Below are 21,078 nucleotides of genomic sequence, written 5' to 3' on the forward strand. Positions count from 1 at the left end.
CGTGGGAGCGCCACAACGCCCAGCAAACGCCCAGCGCCATCGCGGCGCGTTCTCTTCCGAGTCTTCGTCGTCGACGTCGAGCCTTGTTGGTCTCGGTTGCTGCCCCTCTGCCCTTAGACTTGACTGGTATACCTCCGCTCAGCAACTCTGGGATGGCTGTATCAGCCTCCACGAAGCGTGCTATCCTAGACGGTGGGACTCAGAGCAGACGGAAAGGTTCCATGCGGGTACTGACGACTCTTATTTCCAGTCGCGCTGTTTGTAGCTTCTCAAGTGCGTCGTTACATGCTGAATGTGCTGCCGAGTATCTCATTGGAGGACGCAAGGCAGCTCTGTACTACACCATACGAGTATGTCGCGCGCCTTTCATATGTACTTCACGGACTCAATCCTCCGACAGTGGGTCATGGACGGGACGATGTCCGGGGAGAGGAAAGAGGTGAAAGCAAAGAGCCTGAAGGCGCTAGAGAAGCTCGGGCATAGAGACTTGAAGCTGGACGAGTACGAGAGTACGTTCTCAGCGCCGCAGGGCTTACGAACGCTCCGCTAACATTACTACACCAGAGCAAATAGCCTCGGAGGTCATACACCCAGATGATATCGACGTCCGCTTCTCAGGTATGCTGCCTTACATGCTGCGGGCTTGCTAATGGCGACGAGTACTTCAGACATTGGAGGGTTGGAACCTATCATATCCTCACTCCGAGAATCCGTCATCTATCCGCTCGTCTTCCCTCACCTCTTCAGCTCTTCTTCCCTCCTTGGTGCGCCCAAAGGTGTTCTTCTATTCGGACCACCGGGCTGCGGAAAGACTATGCTTGCAAAAGCTCTCGCCAAGGAATCTGGCGCGACCTTCATCAACATCGTTGCGTCCGTGCTCACGAACAAGTGGTACGGCGAGTCGAATAAGCTCGTAGCAGCGCTCTTCTCCCTCGCGCGGAAGACACAGCCGAGCATCGTCTTCATTGACGAGATCGACTCTTTCCTTCGCGAGCGAACGAAAGGCGACCACGAAGTCACCGGGATGATGAAAGCAGAGTTCATGACGTCCGTAGTTTTCTTCGTCGCCCAAAGGTATCTCTGACTGACTCCGTGTTTAGGCTCTGGGACGGCCTGATGTCGAGTACGGATCGGATACTGGTCCTGGGTGCCACGAACCGACCAAACGACATCGACTCGGCCATCCTTCGACGAATGCCCAAGCGCTTCTCCGTTGGCCTTCCCGATATCGAGCAGCGAGAGAAGATCCTCAACCTTGTACGTTCACTCACCCTAGATTGCCGGCGGACGCTGATCCCCCCTCGTAGATGCTCCAAGACACGGAACTTGCCGAGGACTTCTCCATGCACAAACTCGCGGAGGAGACCGACGGCTTGTCGGGCTCTGACCTGAAGGAGCTCTGTCGTAACGCCGCCATGCGGCCGATGCGTGAGTTCATTCGCGAGTCGGATGATGACCACGAGCTGCTCTCGCGCAGCCAGGATGAGGTACGTGTCCTGCATCGCTCTGTCTCCGCAGAATGCCGAACGCAATTGGTTTTAGGGTTTCAAGCTGCGTCCGTTGACGCTTCCGGACTTCTTCGCCCCCGACGAAACAAGCCCTCTCCCACCGATAAACCCCCTCGATGGTGTATCATAGTGGATAGAGACGATACGATGACCGTTCCTAGACTTAATCGATACGTATACCGAACCCTATCTAATACACGCCGTCGTCGATGTCTCCTCATTATTTCGAGAGCTGCGTTTGTACGAAAGGGGATCGAGGGCATCGTATGTACTCACGGTGAGTTCCTGTGCTGACGACTTCTCTTCCTCGTAGTCAGGCTGATTCAAGATAGGGTTCGTGTCCTATCACTCTCTAGCATGCGAGCGGCTCTACAAGTGTCCATTTGTGGATGTCGTGGATGGAACGTGGAGATCGCGTACGCCAATACTAGTGCTTGACACAAACCACGCGCTGCGCGCACGAAAGCTCTTCTCCTTGCCCAGCTGCGCGACAAACTTCGCGAGATTCGCACAGTCCACGCCATGAAAGCCTACACCATCTCCTGGAATCTTATTCCGTGTTCTGGCACGCGCAGGGCTCCCGCTGCCTGCCACGCTGCCAGTAAAGACCGGAGAGCTCGCCGCACTCTGATAGCTTGTGGCGACGGTGAGCTGCGCCTACTTCTGATGTTGTTCTCGTACTCAGGCATGGAGATCAACGGCGTATACACGCTCCTGTGAAGGCTCACTACGCCGTCGAAGCCAACACCAACGACGCCAATTTAGCTGGCTCACCCGGAATGCATCCGAAACCACGCACTTCAAAGTTAGACAGCAGTCATTGATCACGGCACCATACGCCGACGAGATCATCCGCCTGCGTTCTCGGTGCTTCTCGTGAAATTGATGTGGCCGACTGTGAGGTTTATTGAGTACATACAGGTATGTTTTTCTTCATCCATGTTCTACGAAGTCAAGACTGATAAAATAGTATAAATAGGCTCCCGCCTGCTGTGTGTGCACTTGTCAGGGCTTCGCTACATAGCGGGTCGTTGGCATGGGCCACTGCACCTGTGTCATCCGTCCAACGATATGCGTACCCTCGCCCAGCCAGTACGGTCAGCAACTATGACTTCGATTTCGGTTTGAAGATGGAGCTCAAGCCGAAGCCCGAGCTCGGTTTTTGCTGCGCTTGCTTAGGGGCCTTCGCGCTCTGGCGCATGCCTGCATCCGATGTCATACCCCAGCCGTACGAGGCGGAAAGGGTGCCGAACGCCTCCTCAAAGTTCTTAGCCGGCGGTGCTGCATGCGATGATACTGCGGTGCGCTACAGGTGCCAATGATCAAGCTCACTGCAAATTGGTACAGGCGCGGAAATCTCACCTTGGGGACCAATGTTGCTGTGGAGCTCGCTGCAGGGTCAGACATTGGAAGCGTCGCGGAAGATGACGACGCGGAGGGTGTAGGTGACATGCTCGTTACAGGGCTCGATAGGCGTGCGTCTGCTAGTACGCCTGACGTTGTGTTTGGGGCCTTTGGATGCTGTCTGCATCTCTGTAAGCCTCACATATATGTACGATGATAGCAGCGCTGATCCATGACTCGGTGCAAAGCTGGCAGTTCGCGTCAGATCCTGATCAACAGTTCGCCAGCACCGCCTCGGATTCGAACGTTCGGGACCCGCGGTGTGTGACTGACTGGAGGACGTTGCACACTGACAGCTCATGCCGGTACGATTTCCTCAATGAGGGACTGTACCTTGCTCGCGTATATACTCATGAGATCATTCTCATCGAATCTTGTGCGATCCCAGATGGAAGATAAATTCTTGTGTGTGCGTCGCTTGTTCGGTGAGTTCGATCCCACGGTAACTAGTATCATGTCGTTCCAGCTCACATAGATGCTATAGAAATCTGATTATCAGGAGGTGCGAGCACTGGGATGGTCACGTACCCTGGGTTATGGGTAACAGGTCTCGTAACGGACTAGCGCGACCAACAGTGAGCATTGTCGCAGGAGTCATCATATATATAGGCTGCGAAGGCGACTCGGACCCGCACAGGTCAGTTCTTCACGCGCACGATAAGGGAAGGCCACTTCTGATAACGACCTGCAGCGTGTACTTGCCAGGTTGTCGCAGCCCTCGACGAGGACGCAAGACATCAGCTGACTGGCCTGCGCACAGCTCGTGTCTTGACATCGCATTGCGCGCAACACGGACGCCGACAGATCAACGTAGAAATTCGATGACATGCACAACCGGCGAAACTCGATCGGGGCAGCGAAAATACTACAACCCAGAGCTGAAGATAGCCAACTGTCACGGAGAAAATAGATCAGCAGTCGTGATGGACGGATCGCGCTCGTCGCTATGGGATGTAGGTTTGGGATCTACTTAGGATCTACCTCGCACTCGAAGACGTAGAACTTTGTGCTTGACGTAGGATGTGAGTAACCGAGCAGCGGTTTGCCGGCGGGACATCGACTATTCCAACGGTCAGTTATACCACTCTTCACAATTCCTCACGATGAACACTAACGCTTCAGCTACAGAGTACACCCACTGCGGGTGTCCGATCTGAATTGTTATGTCGTTAGTGCATGCACCTCTCTCTAGCGCCTGCTTACTCACTTTTTTCGATTCTTCGGACTTGGAGCATAACGTCCGGACTACGACTGCCTTACCATCCCATTCGCCCTTCCACTGCTGACCCAGCGTCGGTCCTTCTGGAGGCCAGACCCCATGCGTTTCAAGAAGGTTGATCTGCCGCATCCGGAAGATGTGTGCCTTGAGGCACGTTTGGCATTCAGCACGTTTGGACACTGCTCTCCACTACTTACTGAACCTTTTGGCTCGGGCTTTTTGGGCGCGCACAGCTTCATTAGCCGTACGATTTGTGAGTTGGTCGTTACTTGCGACCTCATCTATGCCCATGACGCGTCACGACAGCGTACCAATGGAGAGTTCATTGTGGACTCACCTTAAACGTTTGTATTGATGCTTCTAGATGTTCGCCTTGTGCATCCAAGACGTGCGATATGCTTTCGACTTGTGCCAAGCGTTTGTACCACTTCCGTTTGCCATAATTTTCCAAAGTCTCCTTGATGGTCTCTAATGTCCTGCGCTCCGCTGATGAGTTTTCTGAATCCAGTCTGCGGACCGGGCTGCCTACGTGCTCAGATCCGACAGGGCCTGCAGAAAGTTGTCGTCGATTCTTCGCGCATCCCTCTTGATTGTATCATTCACAGTGTCGGCAATGTCAACGATCTTGCGGATGAGCTTCTGCCCGCGTTGCTTGTTTCCGACCATCCTCTTCGTCGCGGGACCGACAATTTCACGATTAGTCTGACTTCATGCACCGCAGGCGGTAACGTTTCACTCACCTGGATGACCTGCAAGACATTCATCGCCGCACCCAGAGCGGCGCTGACTGGCGTAGGAATAACGCTCAGTAGCGACACGACATCCCCCGCGATGTCGAGCGCACTGATCGCATACTTAAGCGTAGAATTGACGACTTTTGATTTAGTCGTATGAGGTTTCACCGACGTTGCAGTTGGAGTGTTGGAAGGCACCACGGATGTTTGAGAAGAAGTATCGGTACTTGAATGTACATCTGAAGACGTCGATGGCGACGCAGGTGATGCTGGCCCCGACATTGAAGGTGCTGTCGGTTGTACCGAAGGCATCGACACAGATGCAGCAGATCCAATTCCCGTGGATTCTGACCGGGCTATCTGCGCAGGTTCGTTGGCCATTCGTCCTGGCCGACAGTGCTATCCTGACAGAACGAACGGCCTCAGTGTCGACAACCTGGTAAGGGCCGGAGGAACAAGGTACCGTCTGCGCGACGCTCGAAGGACCTCATCAAGATGTCCCACGGCAGCTATTGGTATCTGTGGCCTCGTGCCTTGCATGCCTTGCATGTGCCGGATGGCATGGATTCATTGGCACGGGAGCGTGTGTGGGATGCAGGAGGATGCAGGCGGTATGCGAACTCGTGTCCGTGTTTATGTCTTCGAATCCTAAGACCATGGCGCTCATTGCGCTCTGATATGGCGAATGTTTGAGCAGTCAACGTTTCCGCAACGGTGTAGGCACGCCCGTACTTGTGAAGCCTTCCGGAATGACGCAGGTACATACCGGATCACAATGAACACTGCTGTAACGGCGTATGAACACGATGTGCGGTGGCCGCGAGCTTCCCCTTGCGTCTCCGTGGGCAATAATCGAGAAGACGCGTGATGCCGGGAGCGGTAAGCCATACACACAGCGCCCTGAGGCCTGAGGCCTTGAGGCCTGATCCATGATGTAGTGAATACAACACGACCAGAGATGACCAGGCAGGAGATGGTATGATATGACCTGTTAGTATCACAGCGGATAGGTCCCCGTTCTCCCTATGGCCATACAGCCCGGGTGAATCAGTGCATATTGGCTGTCTGAATTTGCGCTATCTAGTGCTTTGAGCCGGCTCGTCGGAGTCTTGCAACGACCCGCGTAGATGATCGGTAATGTGACTGCTCAGTCGGCATCGTGTCCTTGACATCCGTATTGATATCATTCAAAGCAGCCTTTGAGATGTGACCTATGCATGGTGCGATACGTACTTGTCGACAAAGACGGTCTCGTCGTCCTGCAATGACGATAAATAAACATTAAATACACCGTGACGAATAGATGATACAAGCACAAACAAGCAGCATCTGCACTTCACCAGCCACACACTACTGTGCGTCTTCTCGCACATACGGTGTCACGAGCAGAGGGCATTGGCTTCCCGCCAGATGTTTGCCGACGACATATGGCCTCGTGAGCACGCTTGCGGAGGTGGCAAGTTAGCGGCAATTCCAACCAGAAGCTCAAGACTCACACATTAGCCTTGCCAACCTTCTCGTCCGACTCTGCGAACGTGAAGTGCGTGATGAGTATGAATAGGAACGTCTTGATCTCGATGATTGAAAAGCGCATCCCAATGCATGACTGGGCGGAGGGGAGAACGTGAGTGAGAGCCCTGGTGAAGTACGAAGGAGACGTACTCGAGGCCCAGCAGAGAACGTAAGCGTGTTGTTGTACAACCCGGGCTGGGAGGCGACAGCCTCGGGCAGGTTATCCCACCGGTCAGGTCTGCGAAAGTCACATTCAGACTCATGACAGGATACCAATCCAGTTCACACGTACTTGAACGCCCACCCATCCGGGCCCCATACTTCCCTGTCCAGGTTGAAGCCCTCCACAGGGACATGTATGAATGCGCCCTTCGGCACCCTTACCTCCCTCACCTCCTGTATGCTCCCATCCGGCATGCGCGTTGGCACAGGCGTCGCCGCAGGGAGGACATCGTCACGCGTCGCGACCCGCGCCGACGAGTGCACGGGCGGGATCAGGCGCATAGCCTCGCGTATGACGTTCTCCAGGAACTTCAGCTCCGCGATCCCCGCATAGAGCCTTGAGACCTCGTCAGGGGTCAGCGCGGAGAGCGACGTGGGAGGAAGGAGGGCGAGGAGCTCGGTGCGGAGGCGCGCTTGGACGTCGGGGTAGCGCGCGAGGAGGTAGAGCATCCAGGTGATGGCGAGCGAGCTTGTGTCTGAGCCTGCGAACATGAATGTGTTGATGTTGTGCAGGATATCTGCGTCGGAGATGCGCTGTTCGGGCGGGAGATCCGCCGCAGCGTTCGATTTCACTAGAAAGAGATCAATTGGAGTATATGCCACCTGTGGAAGGGACGCACGAAGAAGAGTAAGAAGGTCTTTCCCCTGGTGTGTCTTTCCTTGCGCCTCGGCTTCGGCGATCTTGCGCTTCTTCTCTTGGATGAGATTCCCTGCTACGCGGCGGATGACCTCCTGACAGCGGCGCACTGTGTGGGTCGCCTTGTTCGGCTACACAAAGCATGAGCTCCCGGGCCATCGTCTCTGGAGAATGAGCTCACAATGAGGGTGTCCAGTACCGGGAAGTAGATAACAGCCAAGCTCCTCAGCGCGCCCGACTGCTGTGATATCGCAACCTCGAACATCTCCTTGTATGCGCTAAAAAGTTCATTTGTTTCATTCTGTATCGCGTTGAACTGGTAGTCGAAGCCTGTCGGTCAATCAAATCACTGCAGTGTCTTCTCAGTCCCGAAAAAAGCTCACCAGCAGATCCGATGACATCGAAGGTCGCACGACTAACCCAATGGCACACATCTAACTTCAAGCCCTCCACAATCCCAGTCCCCTTCTTTTCCTCTCCTCCGTGCTGGCTACTTGCATCTCTGATCATCTCCATCCACTTCTCCTTCAGCTCGTCCCCCTTCGCGAACATCAACGGAACGAGGTCGCGCATGTTCTGCACCGAGAACGCAGGCGTAGCGACGCGCCTCTGCCGTTTATGCACCGCGCCCTCCGCGGCCAGCATACCGCACCCGATGAGGCCCGTGATGAGTCGCCGCGACTGCCACGGTTTCTCGTAGATGTGAGAGTGCTTCATGACGTGTGCGAGCGTGACGGGGTCGAGAGTGAAGAGGCGTTGGTCCCACTTGCGTGAAGACTTTAGAGTCGTGGTCGGGTGCAGGTTCAGGAACACGCACTGGTAGAACACCACGGATCATGACGTTGCGGCCATAGGTCTTGACAAAGTGCTCGTGTGTTCTCGGAGAGACTGAGGGACTTGCGGAAGCAGGTTGGTAAGTCCTCCGTACAGGAAATGACGGACTCAAAAATATCACGCAGCGACAAAATCAGTCAGGGCAAGCATACATGTGTGCGGTGTTGGACGATCCGGAACGTCTGACAAGGTCGATGCATCTGCCATGCCTCGCCAGTTGCGAGACAGGATGCACCCACCCTAAGCCCATCGTTTACCTTGGGGACGGCGCGAGCACGGTCCAAAGGGTGTTTGTTAAGCGCAAGACGCGCTATGAGGTAGCTGACCTGCCAAGGATCCTTCCAATACTTGCGACTTCCCTCGTGAGGTAGCATTGGGAGAAGACGCGAGCATCTACAATCCTGTATGATCCCCTGGCGTGACGACTCTGGTGTAATGCTCACATCGCAAAGACCGCGTCGTAACGCAACAATGATGCCCCGGATGCCTCTGGACAAGACCGTCTCTGCCGAGACGTCTCAACTGGTGACGTTGGGACGACAGACATGAAGATATGAGTAAGAAACATTCGAACTCACTTCATAACCATCCCCAACTGGTCTCTGAAGAGCCCCTTGCTCGGTGGACCAGGCAAGTTCCTGAGAGGGTTATACCGCGGCTGAATGAAGATGAGGTAAAGCAGGTACGTGAGCAGCACGCCGGGTACCGCGAGCAGGAAGGGAGCAAGCATGATGTGGTTTCGTTTCAGCACAACAGTCGTGAATCGTTGGATGGGTCGTGAGTGTTGCAGAGGAAGATGATCTCGCCCGGGTTATTGTACAAGGTGACGAGAACAATAAGATGATCTCGGGAGTTCTGGCCCCGCTGCCCCGTTGCGCCGAGTACACAGAGGACCACGACCTAGAGTACGTCGCTGCAGCGCATTACGAGTTTGGAATCTCCGTCTCGTCGACTAGTATGCGCGAGACCTGCAAGCCAGGCCGTGCTGGGAGGCGGGAGGGAACAATACAGCAGGCGTGAGAGGGCGCCTACGCGGTCGTGTCGCGGGCGCTCAGAGACGATACCGGGTCACGTGATGGCGCTCAGCCAGAAACATCGCGAACTCCTCTCTACGTCCCTCCTCCATCTTTCGTCACTTCGCTTCACTCACAGACACAGCTATGGTCCTGCATTTCTCAGCGGAGGAAGTCCCGGTCGCAAACTCTGAGTCCGGGAGCTCGCAGTCGTCCGAGGATGAGCAAGATCTCACCTGGGAAGACTGGGTCTCCGATTCGATCGAAAATAGACCCTGCAAATCGCTCTTCGACCAGGACAAGACGTTCGCGTCTGTCCCGGAGGCTGCAAATCACGACAAGGATGTGCACGGAGTCGATTTAGATGTGATTTCTGCGCGTCTCTGTACGTCATTGTGCCATTTGTAAACTCCTGCTGCTGAATGGCTCTGTGCAGCTTTAGATCCCTACCAACGTATCCGCTTGATCAACTGGATACGAAAGGAGGTGAGTATCACTCTTTTCTCCCAGCACTCTGCTTCCTTTGTTCCGCACGGCTGCTGTGGCTCAGCTTTCCGACAATATCCCGGAGAGGATGTATCCCGCTTCAAGGTTTCGCATGCGATGTATGCCTTTGAGGGATTATGACCAGAAAACAGGCTCATGTCCGAATAACACGAATTCATCCGCAGTTCTTATGACATACAGCTTACGCTGAGACCGCGATCTTACGCCAGGGGTCAGGCAGGAAATACTCTGTTGTTAGTTGTGCTTAAGCCACATGAAGCTGCCCTGTGCGTAATGTTCTTTGACTTCAACCATGGTCATAAAGGATTGCTGAGCGGGCGGTCGTTCCATGCACTCGTCGTATCAGTCTTCTTTCTGTCCCTATGTTCTGGTCGACCGTCGATCCTAAAGCTTTTACTGATTTATCTCGCAGAAACCCGCACCATCTGAGGTCCTCGCCCTGAAGGGCGACGAATCCTTGTTTTCCTCGGATGAATATCTGATTCCTGTCATCGAGGATGATCCTCTCCTCCGTAAGTTTCGTGCGTCCTTCGACCGACATCGGGTCTAACGCCCCTTAGAGGTCCACTCAGCGGACTGGTCGTCCTCAGATGAAGATGAACCCTCCGCATCGACCCCCACAGATCTCGAAGACGCGAAGCGGCGAATCCGCGCACTCGCGCGCAAACTGCAGAAGGCGCGACAGGACTTCATCGACTACCGCGCGTTCGTCGGCGAGCGCCTCGGGCGTTCGGGTCTCGTAGAGGCACTGACGGAGCCCGCCGCGCCCGGGTCCTCCACACACCTCGCGGCACCTCTCCGGGACGACGACTCACATTACTTCCAGAGCTACGGCGAGAACGGTGAGCACCGCGCGCGTCTCCCGGGACGCTCCGCTGACGTCCCGCACCTACCTAGACATCCACGCCGTCATGATCCAAGACAAGGTGCGCACCGCGTCGTACGCGCAGTTCATCCAGTCGAGCCCGGAGCTCTTCCACGACGCGGTGGTGCTCGATGTCGGCTGCGGAACAGGCATCCTCTCGCTATTCGCCGCGCGCGCCGGCGCCCGGCGCGTCATCGCCGTTGACGCGAGCCCCATCGCTGAGAAGGCGCGGCAGATCGTGCGCGACAACGGCCTCGAGGACGTGATCACCGTCGTGCGCGGGCGCATCGAGGACATCCAGTTGCCGGAGGAGGTAGCGGAGCACGGTGTGGACGTGATCGTGTCGGAGTGGATGGGCTATGCACTGCTCTATGAGAGCATGCTGGACTCGGTGCTCCATGCACGCGATCGGTTCTTGCGCAAGGATGGAGGTGTGATGGCCCCGGGCCAGTGTAAGATGCAGCTCTGCCTGTGTGAGGGCGCGGAGATCTTCAAGGAGCGCGTAGGGTTTTGGGGCGATGTTTATGGTCAGGCGATCGTCTGCTTTATTCGCGGAGATCAGCTAAAATGGGTGCATCAGGTTTCGACTTGTCCGCCATGGGTACTGACATATACGACGACGCGATCGTCGACGTCGTTGGCCCTGAAACGGTCATCAGCGAACCATGTACCGTCAAAGTGAGCTCCTTACCCGCATCCTCCGGCGCTCCACTCACGCGATCCCTCAGGACCTCGACCTCGCTAGCATCACCCCGAAGCAGCTCGACTTCTCCGCGCCCTTCACGCTCACGTCCACATCGCCGCAGCGCACGAAGGCGCACGCGCTCGCGCTCTACTTCGACGTCTTCTTCACGGCCGACGGCGCGCCCATCGCACCCGACACGCGCGTGCGCGTCGTGCGCGAGGGCGACCCCGTCGTCGCGGAGGTCTGGCCGCTCGGCGGGCGGCCGCACCCTGGGCGGCGAATGAGCTCCGGGCAGGGGCTGAAAGACGGGGAGGGCGCGAAGCGGCGCGTGACGAGCTTTAGCACGGGCCCCGCGAGCGTTCCGACGCATTGGAAGCAGACGCTGTTTTTGTTGAAGGAGCCGATTACGATGCATGAAGGTGCGCTGCTTTTCTTTCGCGGTGGGGAGCGGCGCTGATACGCTGGATATATAGGTACGGTCGTGCAGGGGACGTTCAAGTGCCGCAAGTCGTCAGAAAACTCGCGTGAACTGGACGTGGAGATACACTACACGGTGAAGAACCCGGACGAGGAGGGGCAGGCGCCGGGTAAGGTGATGGTGCAGTTGTTCAAGGTGCGATGACCGTGCCGTGCAGAGGCGGGAATAGTGAAAAGAGATGGGCGATGGACTGGGGGCGGAACGAATCTTGAAGACATATATTATTGTATGAAGTATTGTCACCCAAGACGTCAAGCGTGTAATCCAATAGCTGCGATAATGAAACCTGACCTCATAATGCCTTGCAGATGTGTATCTGAGGCTTGTAGCTTTCCATAACCATAATCATCGATGCTGTCGGGAAGCGCAAGACTTCGATTGAATGGTACCCGCGGCACGGCGGGTCGATCGCGATCAACCTTCTTCCACGCGCGTACCATGAACAACACTGAGAGGGGAGCGTGCTACGACGTGAAACTACAATGTTAGCCTGCACGCTGTCGACGAGCTACTAATGACCATATGTGGCTTCTAGCTTTGACTTCACGTAGTCACCGGCCGTAACTACTTCATACTTTGGCGGGCGGTCGGGCGAGACACAGCTAGATATTGGCTGCGGCGACGACGACGCGTCGGTGACGATCGCGCCTGATGACAGCGGACGAACTCACCTCTAGCTTCACGTCGTAGTCCGTCCCGAAGAAGAGAGGGATCGAATACCGCCGGACGCCGCTCCTGTTGATGGCGCGATGCACGGTCGACTTGAACACGTCATCTGGGTCGTTGTGAATCAGCAATGTAGAGGAGGGATCAGGTAGAGCGACGCACTCGTCCACCGCGCGAATTGGTCTCCCAGACTAGTAGAGGGTAGCGGTGAATCTGATCAGCACATACGGCGCGCGATAAGTGGAGGTATCTCACTTGATGACTAGTGTTCCTTGGAGCGGCGGCGCGTCGATCCACTGCTTCTCCTTGTTCAGGACTTGTAGCGCTTGGGTAGCCGGCTCTTGCCAGAGGATAGTGAAGCACTGTAATGCGTAGATCACGTCGATGAGCAGATACGCAGGCGCATTACGATCGCACTGACCTCCCAGCTGCGAGTTAGGAGTGATGGTCGTCAACCTCTGGATAGGTATCAGAGGAATGAGCTATACTCTGTGTGTGCGCCAATGCCGACGACTCTGTCGTCCACGGGCCCTGTCTGCGGTGGATAGTGAAGGACTCGCATGAGCGCAGCCGAGTTCTTCGTCTAAGAGTATAAGACTGTGAGCTGCTGGCATGGATAGAGGGGTGTAGCATACCTTATCGTCGAAGTAGTCCTCCGGTAGCTCCAACGCCAGAGCGAAGAGCGGAAAGAGCTTGTTTCCAAGTTCCACGGCAGCATGGCTACACTCCAAGTGAGCATCGGTCGCCTAGCTTCGTCGAGAACGAGCAGCCGCAAGCTCGATGTATGCTCACTAGTAGGCGAGGGCGGCCTCGCGAAACCTCGCTGGCTCCCGCGGCCAGACGTTCGCGCCAGCCATCGCCCCGTCTTTCGCCTGTCGCCCGTCGTAGTCGTCCGCCTTGAGGGCCTCCCAGCCGAACTCGAAGCCTTCGTGCATGTCCCCGTCGCTCAGAGGGTCGTTGCGGCTGCTCCGAACGGGGTTGTAGCCCTTGAAGTTCGGGGTCTTCTTGTTCTCGAGCTAAGCAAGGAGAGCATCGTTAGGAAGGGGGTTTAGTAACGATGTGACAATGAATGAGCTTCTCTGACCTCCATCTTTGCCTCTAGAGGTAATGAGAAGTACTCCTTGGTCGCAGATAGCGCGTTGGCGATGGCCGTCTCGGGGATGCCATGATTCGCAACTGGTATGATCACTGCGTTAGCCAAAGGGGCACTTGTGTCTACAGAAGATAACACGTACCGTAGAAGAACCCAACGTTCATGCAAGCATCTCTGATTGTATCGGCCAGTGCCTTGCGCACGGTGGGGTCCCTGTTGGACACATCGCTGAGGTCTCTAGGCGGCCGTTAGCCAAGCACGTATCGCCAGTCATGCTGGGCTGAGTACATCACTGGTATGTGACTGAAAGCCTCAGTCCTTTCGGCCTTGTGTGCAGCATCTACCAGAGACATGTTTGTCGCTGCCGCTCGTCGACGTCTGGGTCGAAGGTGAGACTTGCCCGACAATTGCCCGATGCGTCGATACTTATGTCGCCTGGCGCTACGCAGTCATGTAGCCTCATGTAGCACCAATGCAGAACCGGACGAACGATTATCGATGAGTCGAGTTGACCATGTCTTGTGATGAGTTGAAGTGTTCGGCGACGAATATACTGGAGCCCAGTGTGAGTAACTCGTAACAACACAGAGGTCTTGGTCAATGGTCCATGTAGCAGGATAAGCGCTCAGGCGTAGGTCCATCTACAGGCTGGGCATAGATACAAGGCGCGACAAGGGGTAGGGTCACAAGGCAAAGCGCGGATACGACAGCAAAACGACAGAAGGACCATACTTAACGCGATATTGCCATCGCGTCATGTTGCGACCTCCTCCGCATCCATGGAGACATCTCCCGACTCATCCCCCACGGCACCGTCTGCGTTCGATCTCGCTTCTCTTCGCGCCTCCGCCTTGGCACGAAGTTCGTCAATCTCAGCTGAGAACTTTGTCTATGAATGAATAGTGAGCCGGGACGGGGTAAAATGCAGGGATCGGAACTGACAACGGTGGCCTCCACGTCGGTTTTGTTGAAGACGGAATACGGAGATTTGGGTGGTGGAAACCCCTTCTTGTGACCTGATATATGGCATGGGTTACACCGACCACAAGAAGCTATCCGGTGCACGTACTGAACGCAGCATACATGAAGACCTCGTTCATGAATTCGTGATTCCGCTTATACCTCGTCATGGCGAGTGTGCGAGTGGATATCATGTCTGATTCATCTGAAGTTGAGAGTTAGGAGAGCAAGCAAACGTATTGGCAGCTCGTTACGCACCTGCGGAATCGTCGTCCTCCACTCGAGCTGGTGGTGGCGCGCGCTGGCCCAAGCATGATTATCAACGGGTGAGCGTGGAACTATGAGGACATACGGCGTTCATGCTCGCGCTGCGATCCCGCTGACTTCGCCGCTCCAATGCCTCAAGGTTGCTGTTTTGCTGTGCGAGCATGGCCTGAGAGTTGCCTATCCCACCGAACCCGATGCCCATGCCTGGAGGGCCTGGTCGCTCCGCGGATCCTGGATGTTGGTTAGGGTAGACCTTCTGACCCATCTTCTCACCAACAACGAAGAGTGCTGGCTCGTGTATGGGACGTAGCGGATAGTTGCGTACGGGCTGGTTAAGGTTTGGCATTATGGCTTTCGTACATGGCATGTCAGCGGCGACCGGAAGCGATAATGATTAACATTGAGCTGTCAGACGCACACATTGGTTGCCCACGGCCGTAATGGATGAGTACCAATTGTGGATGGCCACCCTTGTTCATCCGGTAACGTCTCCGGACCCTGCAAGCTGTTGTGTCTGTTGAGTTCGGGATGAAGCCGAATTTGATCTCCATAATTTCCAGCTCCTGGAATTAGTTCTGTGAGACGGTGCTCAGCTCGCGGGAATGTAGATGGAACACACCCTCCCGGGCCCCGCCGGTATGATCATCTTCTGCTCTTGATCCTGATACCGTATGCCATCCGGGGGGAACGGCAGTTGTTGCGTCATGAATATCAGGTATAAGTGACCCTCTAAGTACGCCAAACGCCAATTCATTACAAAATATGAGGTCATGAGAACAGCGGAATCACCTTGTGGTTTGTCTATATATCCCCACACGAAAGGTGTATGTTGTGCGAGCTGGATGGCACGCAAGAGCATCGAGACGGCAACCTCATAGGTGACATTGGCATGGGGCCCCAGAGGTTCGGGATAACGGAGACATAGACCTTCATGTTGGCTCGAAACAGACATTGTGGCGGAGGAAGAGCGGTGAGCGAGAGCGGTATGTATAAGGACTGAGACGCGTCCGGACGCGTTCTTGGTGTATAAGATCACGTGCCACGAAGGCTTGTTGTTTGGCTTTGTTAACTTCCGAGGCGTCCGCCTTCCTAATGCATCTTTCCTACTGAACGCTCGCCATCATCCGAATCTACTACACCAACGAGCATCGCAAATATCGAGTTGTACATCGAGCGTATATTGCATAGCATTACATAGGGAGTATAGATACATTATTCTGTCTTTCTTGTCTGCTACAATATACGAGTACGTTCTCAATCTTCAAGTTGTAGTCAGGCTTCCGCGAACAGTCCCTTCATACGATCGGCCATGCTAGGCCCACCGACTTTGGTGACAAACTCCAATCGTCTGGTCTTCCATTCTCCCATTTGCGCGAAGCACTCAGAAGGAAGTAAAGCAGTCCCTTCCCGCACTTGTCGGTAGCACATCACCTCCCGGATGACGTCAAGGCTGCCCTGGTCGACAATGGCTTCGAGAAGCCTCTGTGCTTTCTCCTCTGTGACATCAGAGATATCTTGCCAGATATTACACGCGACGTGGTGGACAGCGATGAAGCGGAGGAAGCCTTCGGGCAGCCCTTTCACCAGCGCACGCAAGTGAGCGCCGACTACTTCCGGGTCGCGCTCGACGGGCCACAGGTATTCGCCAATGTTGTCGGTCAGAACTCCTTCAATGGGAGTCCGAATAGTCTTCAGGAGGTGCCCGTAGTCAGCCCATAGGAATTTCCTGTAGTCCACTGGGTACCGCATCGACGTAGGAGGCAGCAAGAGTCGAGCGAAGAGCGGGTGGGAGAAGGATATCGCGTCATACAGCGCAACGAAGTCCGTGTAGAACTGGTAGAACGGCGTGCCAGATCCGAGGAAGCGTGTCGCAACACCTTCAAGGCTCTGGGAAGTCCTGCTCGATGAGGGCAGAGTCAGCGAACTGGACGACGCGCTCGCTGCGAAAGGCGCAACGAGGTCGTCCATGAACTGCCCCACGACTTTGTCGCGGAAGACCTCCTCCGTGGAGTCGTTATGCTGCTGACCGTGCTCGAGCATGAACACCTTCATGCAAGAGAACACCGTCTCCTCGCGGGACATCGTGAATGCTTGAAGGCCATGCAGCTGCAAGACCTCTCGTACAACACGTGCTAGCAGTAGACTGGCCCGCACTACCTCCGTCTCGGACGCGTCCCAAGAAGATGGCAACGACTTGAATACGTCGGAGTCTCCCGAACGCAGCAGGTAATTGAGGGGCGAGAAAGTCCAGTCGTGCGTGAGAGGGAGTGGCATATTTCGTCGACTATTCACGGTCAGAGCTCCCGCAGGAGGCAGCCTTTGCGTAGTCGAGAGCGAAATCGACTCCGGCGACATCCACTGAGGGGCGACGCATGCATCCTCTTTCGGCCGAAGCGAGAAGGTCAGGAAAGGTTTGATCGCGTCCATTCCGCCTTTCTCCCATATTATTGGAGGGACGGTCCACCCTCGTGCATCCATGAAGTCCGGTGTGATATGATCCAATACGATTTTGACGGTGTGCCGAGCAACCTCTTCGTCTCCTGGGATGAGTCTGGACTGGATCGCTAACGCCTGCGCCATCCACAGGTCGTCCGAGACTCCAGGCGTGTGATGGGAGAGCTGCAGGTAGGAAGAGAGTAGCAAGGAGAGTGGCCTGCAGAACACAAGACCATAAGAGACGGATCCCTTGGCGAACACAGAGTCCCAGATCGGATGAGTCGTGATCTGCGCACAGAGATCCGAGAGCTCGCGATAGGGCAGCTGGAAAGGCGGAGAGTCCGGCGTGCCACTTGACTGCGGCGCGATGCATGCTAACCAGAGGCGCACTGCTGCTGCAAGCCGGCTGGCGTGTTCAGCCATGTCTTGCAACTGAGGGAGGTCTTCCGCTCCCAGAGCATGTACGCCAGCAGCGGACAACTGCCCCATAACCTTGCTAAGGGCCCTCCCAGAATTCTCGACGATGATCTTCTCCAGGCCCTCACGGAAGCCGGTTTGAACCGCTGTGACAACGGTGTCCCTCTCCCTTTCGCCTCCCCTGACGCTGTTAATCCTCGCACCCTCGAGCCATGCCGCCGCCGCACGCCAAAGGGCAGTCCACACGGCGCCGTCGTCTTCTGCCAGCCTGTCCCTCATTTCCAGAACGTCGTCGCCCCAACCCCAGCCGGCGACTTGGCTCCACAGTATCTCGTGCCCGGGTGTCGTGCGGTGCGGGTCCCGCGCACAGACCATCCATGCCTCGAGCAAGGACAGCCACGCCTCGCGCAATTGCCGCGATCGGCATTCCTCCGAGAGGACATACTGACCGAGCTTTGCGAAATGCTCGGATGCGGTAGTCGCCATGTGCGAATAGAGGCCATATGATGCGAACACGGTGTAGAGTCGTAAAGTGCCGTGGAGGAGTGCGGTGGCCAACGCGAGGGGATACGACGATGCTGGAGGGAGAGTGATCACGAAGCGCAGGAGGGCATCTGCAGGGTCGAGTAATGCAGAAGCGTTTGTGCGTGATGCGCAAGCGAGTGTGATGAGGACTTGCAGCGCGAACGGGTCAGGAAGTGGAGAGGTATCGGTAGGGGGAATAGGCGTAAGAAGGAACTTCTGGATCACGCTTGCGACAAGGCCGGTAGTCGAGACGACGGCGTTCGCCATGCCATTAGTGTGCTGTGCCAGGCGATGGAGGATCGCCAGCAATTGTGTGTGTGTTTCTGCAGGTTGCGCACCCGTCGCGAACGCATTGCTGATCTGCGTGAGGACGGTTTCCAAGGGTAGGCTCGCCAAGATGTCCTTCCCTTTGCTGTCTGTCTCTGTCGGCGACGATTCCGTCTGACGAGCGATTTGCAGTTCGACACCTTCGATGGCGACGACCTCCTCGTCCCACCCGACGACGCACTCCCATATCGCCTCAACAGCCCGTGCACCTACGCCACCGCGCTCGCCCATCGCCTCGACGCCCGCAGCCAACACTCGCTTGCGGATGGCGTCGGCCTGTCCCTGCAACTGTGGGATGCCCTGCCCCGGGTCCTGCGCACGCCCCTTGCCCAGCCTTCTCACGATACGCCCGAGCACGCCAAGCATCGTCGCACGCTGCGCCGGAACTGTCGAACGCGAGAGCCAGAAGACGTCCTCGAGCGTGTACCCAGCGCGATCCCCGTCGGCATGATGATGCAGGCCAAGATGCGTGGGCAACGTCGCGGACAGCTCCGGTGGGATCGGCGTGCCCGTCAAGTCAAAGCGGAGCGTCGAGTCAAGCCCCGTCTCGGACTTTGACTGCGACTGAGACTGAGACGCCGCCGAGGACGGACCGCCCTCGATCCACTGGAGCGATGGGTCGTGTGCAGGCGCTGTGGGGAAGAACCGCCTGCGGATGTCCTCGGGCGTGCCCTCCTCCAGGGTGCTCAGGGATGCAGCGAAGGGATCGACAGCTGGCGCCTGCGCGTCTCGCCGACGGATTGGCCCTAGGCTACCTTTCCATTCACCGAGTGACGTGGTGGGCCCGTCGGCCGGAGATGGCGGGGGGAGCGCGAGCGCCTTCTTGCGTGGAGAAGGCGGGGCGGACTCGTAAACGTGAATGTCCGTAGGTGTGAGTTCCGCAAACCGGATTCTTCGCTCTGCTCGGCTTGAAGGACGCGTTCCAGGTCTGGACAAGGCAGACTGAGGAGGACTTGAAGGTCGAGAAGTTCGCCCTGTATAAACTGTCGGGAGTGTGAATGTGACAACGGCATCCGGGTACTTACCATCTGCCGAGAGTGGTGGGGATGTGGAAGGACTTTCCGGGACCACAGGGATCTCTTCTGCTCCTTCGGTCTGCTTCCCCTTGCGCTCCCGAGCCTCCTTGGCCTTCCGTAGGATCTCAACTACATTGGGCCCGAACTTTTCTAGAATCTCTCTCCGCTCTTGCTCGCGCTCTGCCTCCGTCATAGCCTCCACTCGTCTTCGATTGTCCTCCTCGATCTGTCTCCGCCAGTCACCAGACTCTCCTGCCGCAGGCTTGCCAGCGACTTTCGGCTGAGGAATTTGCACTTTCATCGTAGGCTGAACAACGGGCACATGTTGTGGTCTACTCGGTTCGCCCTTCTTCTGCTCCTCTCGTGCACGCGCAAACGCGCTCTTTGAGCGGTGCTGGACGGACGGAAACCCAGTCTTGCCTGACAATGTGGGTCTGAAGGATGGTGCGCTGGGGTTCGAATGGGGTTTGCGCTCGAGAATGGAGCCGACTAGAGGCGACTGGGACGTCGACATGACTGGAGTAGGTTATGAGAAGGGTTCTGGGAGTTGACTGGCCAAGGTAACGAACTCACCGCAGGTGCAGTATCGGAGAGAGGAGGTTAAAAGTTGTCAAGAGCGTGTGCAATGTCGTGTATGTTATACTGAGTCGCAACGCCAAGGATGGCAGGCAGCCGTGAGTGTGAATCTGTAAGCCTCAGGCTCTGAATGTGCCCAGTGCCCTGGGTGATATTGGAGGTTTAGATTACGATCTGACCAGATAAATCGAGCATGGGCTTGAATGATGGCTGAGAACGATCTCTAGTTCTAATCGTCAACGGGGACGCAACGGGGAGTTCGAGGGGGAAGAGACTCAGCTGCAGCGGCAACTTGGCGGCAACCCTGCCCGATTCAATGTCTTTACTCGTGCACGTGGTTTGCTGAATTTGACCTTGAATTTGACGAGGCTAACTCGGGTCGCCCGGCGAGTCGACAAGGCGGCTCCCTCTGACATGCTATCGCCGCTATGCCTGGGCTAATGTTAGTCCTTTGGTTTCAGACCTGAACTCTGCTGGGCGCGATGCATGGGCTCGAAGCTTAGAAGCCTGCGGCCTGCCCGCTGCCAGTGTTGCTGCCGCCGCAGTGTGGTTACTGGGATATCCTGAGGCATGAAGGTTGAAGGAATTGTCTACGTCTGCCTGGGGAGATTAGGTTACTGCCCAAACCGAGCCTCCCTCATCTCCGGAACTGAGGTTGGGGCCGCCTTCTTGGTCTTCTTACCCAAGCCTGGCCACATCCGTGCTCCACGGCTACCTCTGTCATGCTGGATAATCGCCAAGACTGTGGTTCAAGTGGCCAGTGTCAATGTTCGATTGACGAAGATGTACTAGGTACCGATTCGAAGGTTCGCGGGAGCCCAGCTGAGCGGACCGTCCATACGCATAATCGTGCGTACGTTTGCAAGCTCGCTGGAATTGGGAACGGAACACAACACCGCCCCTTTCGCGGGGATATGCACCCGTTCATTGTGATGCGTGCCCTTGTGGTGCCCTCCGGTGAGTTTGGTCGCACCCTATACAAGCCGATGAATTGTTCGGCACGTTGCTCTCTGGCAGACAAGACCTTATGGGATACTCGATAATGCACGTCGACCTGTTGATGGCTCAGTCAGAGACCGACGCACAAATGACGGACATGGCTCTGCGGATATGGAGACAAGTTTCAAATGAACTCAATAGTCCGAATAACGACCATCCTGACCCCTGAACTTTGATC

The 21,078-nt window shown here is 56.1% G+C and overlaps 7 protein-coding genes across 7 annotated transcripts; 2 read left to right on the forward strand and 5 right to left on the reverse strand.

The window, feature by feature from the left end:
* The first annotated feature begins 41 nt into the window (after positions 1-41).
* C8Q71DRAFT_299390 (ATPase) lies at positions 42-1,683 on the forward strand. Its single transcript, XM_047917647.1, has 9 exons — positions 42-192; positions 251-273; positions 327-350; positions 401-509; positions 565-618; positions 669-1,047; positions 1,101-1,257; positions 1,308-1,487; positions 1,543-1,683. The coding sequence occupies exons 1-9, from the start codon at positions 153-155 to the stop codon at positions 1,636-1,638; spliced, it is 1,062 nt and encodes a 353-aa protein (XP_047774475.1). The 5' UTR covers positions 42-152; the 3' UTR covers positions 1,639-1,683.
* A 1,875-nt stretch (positions 1,684-3,558) lies between these two features.
* On the reverse strand, positions 3,559-5,132 carry C8Q71DRAFT_299644 (uncharacterized protein). The gene is made up of 7 exons (XM_047917649.1): positions 4,872-5,132; positions 4,661-4,798; positions 4,469-4,607; positions 4,329-4,412; positions 4,120-4,275; positions 4,028-4,065; positions 3,559-3,972 (listed from the first exon to the last, which is right to left on the reverse strand). Exons 1-7 carry the CDS (start codon positions 4,889-4,891, stop codon positions 3,879-3,881), a joined length of 669 nt encoding a protein of 222 aa, XP_047774476.1. The 5' UTR covers positions 4,892-5,132; the 3' UTR covers positions 3,559-3,878.
* Positions 5,133-6,286: 1,154 nt separating this feature from the next.
* On the reverse strand, positions 6,287-9,091 carry C8Q71DRAFT_782133 (cytochrome P450). Its single transcript, XM_047924907.1, has 8 exons — positions 8,649-9,091; positions 8,054-8,132; positions 7,620-8,001; positions 7,418-7,566; positions 7,220-7,367; positions 6,670-7,171; positions 6,528-6,615; positions 6,287-6,471 (listed from the first exon to the last, which is right to left on the reverse strand). Exons 1-8 carry the CDS (start codon positions 8,798-8,800, stop codon positions 6,358-6,360), a joined length of 1,614 nt encoding a protein of 537 aa, XP_047774477.1. The 5' UTR covers positions 8,801-9,091; the 3' UTR covers positions 6,287-6,357.
* An 89-nt stretch (positions 9,092-9,180) lies between these two features.
* C8Q71DRAFT_816261 (protein arginine N-methyltransferase) lies at positions 9,181-11,945 on the forward strand. The gene is made up of 8 exons (XM_047926117.1): positions 9,181-9,468; positions 9,520-9,569; positions 10,003-10,102; positions 10,151-10,432; positions 10,488-10,982; positions 11,036-11,133; positions 11,184-11,559; positions 11,614-11,945. The coding sequence occupies exons 1-8, from the start codon at positions 9,231-9,233 to the stop codon at positions 11,760-11,762; spliced, it is 1,788 nt and encodes a 595-aa protein (XP_047774478.1). The 5' UTR covers positions 9,181-9,230; the 3' UTR covers positions 11,763-11,945.
* On the reverse strand, positions 11,937-13,967 carry C8Q71DRAFT_299822 (Clavaminate synthase-like protein). Its single transcript, XM_047917650.1, has 12 exons — positions 13,868-13,967; positions 13,666-13,818; positions 13,520-13,614; positions 13,369-13,460; positions 13,077-13,300; positions 12,920-13,004; positions 12,773-12,867; positions 12,706-12,712; positions 12,540-12,646; positions 12,447-12,475; positions 12,290-12,393; positions 11,937-12,231 (listed from the first exon to the last, which is right to left on the reverse strand). Exons 2-12 carry the CDS (start codon positions 13,728-13,730, stop codon positions 12,130-12,132), a joined length of 1,005 nt encoding a protein of 334 aa, XP_047774479.1. The 5' UTR covers positions 13,731-13,818; positions 13,868-13,967; the 3' UTR covers positions 11,937-12,129.
* Positions 13,968-14,131: 164 nt separating this feature from the next.
* C8Q71DRAFT_798968 (uncharacterized protein) lies at positions 14,132-15,556 on the reverse strand (the record flags this gene model as incomplete). Its single annotated transcript, XM_047925857.1, has 8 exons — positions 14,132-14,266; positions 14,320-14,393; positions 14,447-14,542; positions 14,596-14,638; positions 14,690-14,955; positions 15,023-15,167; positions 15,224-15,333; positions 15,394-15,556. 8 exons carry the CDS (start codon positions 15,554-15,556, stop codon positions 14,132-14,134), a joined length of 1,032 nt encoding a protein of 343 aa, XP_047774480.1.
* A 205-nt stretch (positions 15,557-15,761) lies between these two features.
* Positions 15,762-20,181, reverse strand: C8Q71DRAFT_782149 (uncharacterized protein). Its single transcript, XM_047924908.1, has 3 exons — positions 19,899-20,181; positions 19,335-19,841; positions 15,762-19,283 (listed from the first exon to the last, which is right to left on the reverse strand). The coding sequence occupies exons 2-3, from the start codon at positions 19,837-19,839 to the stop codon at positions 15,877-15,879; spliced, it is 3,912 nt and encodes a 1,303-aa protein (XP_047774481.1). The 5' UTR covers positions 19,840-19,841; positions 19,899-20,181; the 3' UTR covers positions 15,762-15,876.
* Between the last annotated feature and the right edge of the window lie 897 nt (positions 20,182-21,078).

The sequence above is a fragment of the Rhodofomes roseus genome, assembly GCF_022264815.1.
Source record: "Rhodofomes roseus strain CIRM-BRFM 1785 chromosome Unknown C8Q71scaffold_26, whole genome shotgun sequence".
NCBI classification, from domain to species: Eukaryota; Fungi; Basidiomycota; class Agaricomycetes; order Polyporales; family Fomitopsidaceae; genus Rhodofomes; species Rhodofomes roseus.

Excerpts from the sequence above, each read along its gene's own strand:
- C8Q71DRAFT_299390 (XM_047917647.1), top strand. The coding sequence starts at position 153 with ATGGCTGTATCAGCCTCCACGAAGCGTGCTATCCTAGACG. Across the intron at positions 510-564 it reads GAAGCTGGACGAGTACGAGA|AGCAAATAGCCTCGGAGGTC; the intron begins GTACGTTCTCAG and ends TTACTACACCAG. Across the intron at positions 619-668 it reads TATCGACGTCCGCTTCTCAG|ACATTGGAGGGTTGGAACCT; the intron begins GTATGCTGCCTT and ends CGAGTACTTCAG.
- C8Q71DRAFT_299644 (XM_047917649.1), bottom strand. The coding sequence starts at position 4,891 with ATGTCTTGCAGGTCATCCAG. Across the intron at positions 4,413-4,468 it reads CATCAATACAAACGTTTAAG|ATGAGGTCGCAAGTAACGAC; the intron begins GTGAGTCCACAA and ends TCATGGGCATAG. Across the intron at positions 4,276-4,328 it reads AGCCCGAGCCAAAAGGTTCA|GCACACATCTTCCGGATGCG; the intron begins GTAAGTAGTGGA and ends ACGTGCCTCAAG.
- C8Q71DRAFT_782133 (XM_047924907.1), bottom strand. The coding sequence starts at position 8,800 with ATGCTTGCTCCCTTCCTGCTCGCGGTACCCGGCGTGCTGCTCACGTAC. Across the intron at positions 6,616-6,669 it reads CCGGATGGGTGGGCGTTCAA|ACCTGACCGGTGGGATAACC; the intron begins GTACGTGTGAAC and ends TGACTTTCGCAG. Across the intron at positions 6,472-6,527 it reads CGTTCTCTGCTGGGCCTCGA|TCATGCATTGGGATGCGCTT; the intron begins GTACGTCTCCTT and ends CCCTCCGCCCAG.
- C8Q71DRAFT_816261 (XM_047926117.1), top strand. The coding sequence starts at position 9,231 with ATGGTCCTGCATTTCTCAGCGGAGGAAGTCCCGGTCGCAAACTCTGAG. Across the intron at positions 10,103-10,150 it reads CGAGGATGATCCTCTCCTCC|AGGTCCACTCAGCGGACTGG; the intron begins GTAAGTTTCGTG and ends AACGCCCCTTAG. Across the intron at positions 10,433-10,487 it reads CCAGAGCTACGGCGAGAACG|ACATCCACGCCGTCATGATC; the intron begins GTGAGCACCGCG and ends GCACCTACCTAG.
- C8Q71DRAFT_299822 (XM_047917650.1), bottom strand. The coding sequence starts at position 13,730 with ATGTCTCTGGTAGATGCTGCACACAAGGCCGAAAGGACTGAGGCTTTC. Across the intron at positions 13,615-13,665 it reads TTCAGTCACATACCAGTGAT|AGACCTCAGCGATGTGTCCA; the intron begins GTACTCAGCCCA and ends ACGGCCGCCTAG. Across the intron at positions 12,476-12,539 it reads CAAGGAACACTAGTCATCAA|TCTGGGAGACCAATTCGCGC; the intron begins GTGAGATACCTC and ends ACCCTCTACTAG.
- C8Q71DRAFT_782149 (XM_047924908.1), bottom strand. The coding sequence starts at position 19,839 with ATGTCGACGTCCCAGTCGCCTCTAGTCGGCTCCATTCTCGAGCGCAAA. Across the intron at positions 19,284-19,334 it reads CCCACCACTCTCGGCAGATG|GGCGAACTTCTCGACCTTCA; the intron begins GTAAGTACCCGG and ends CAGTTTATACAG.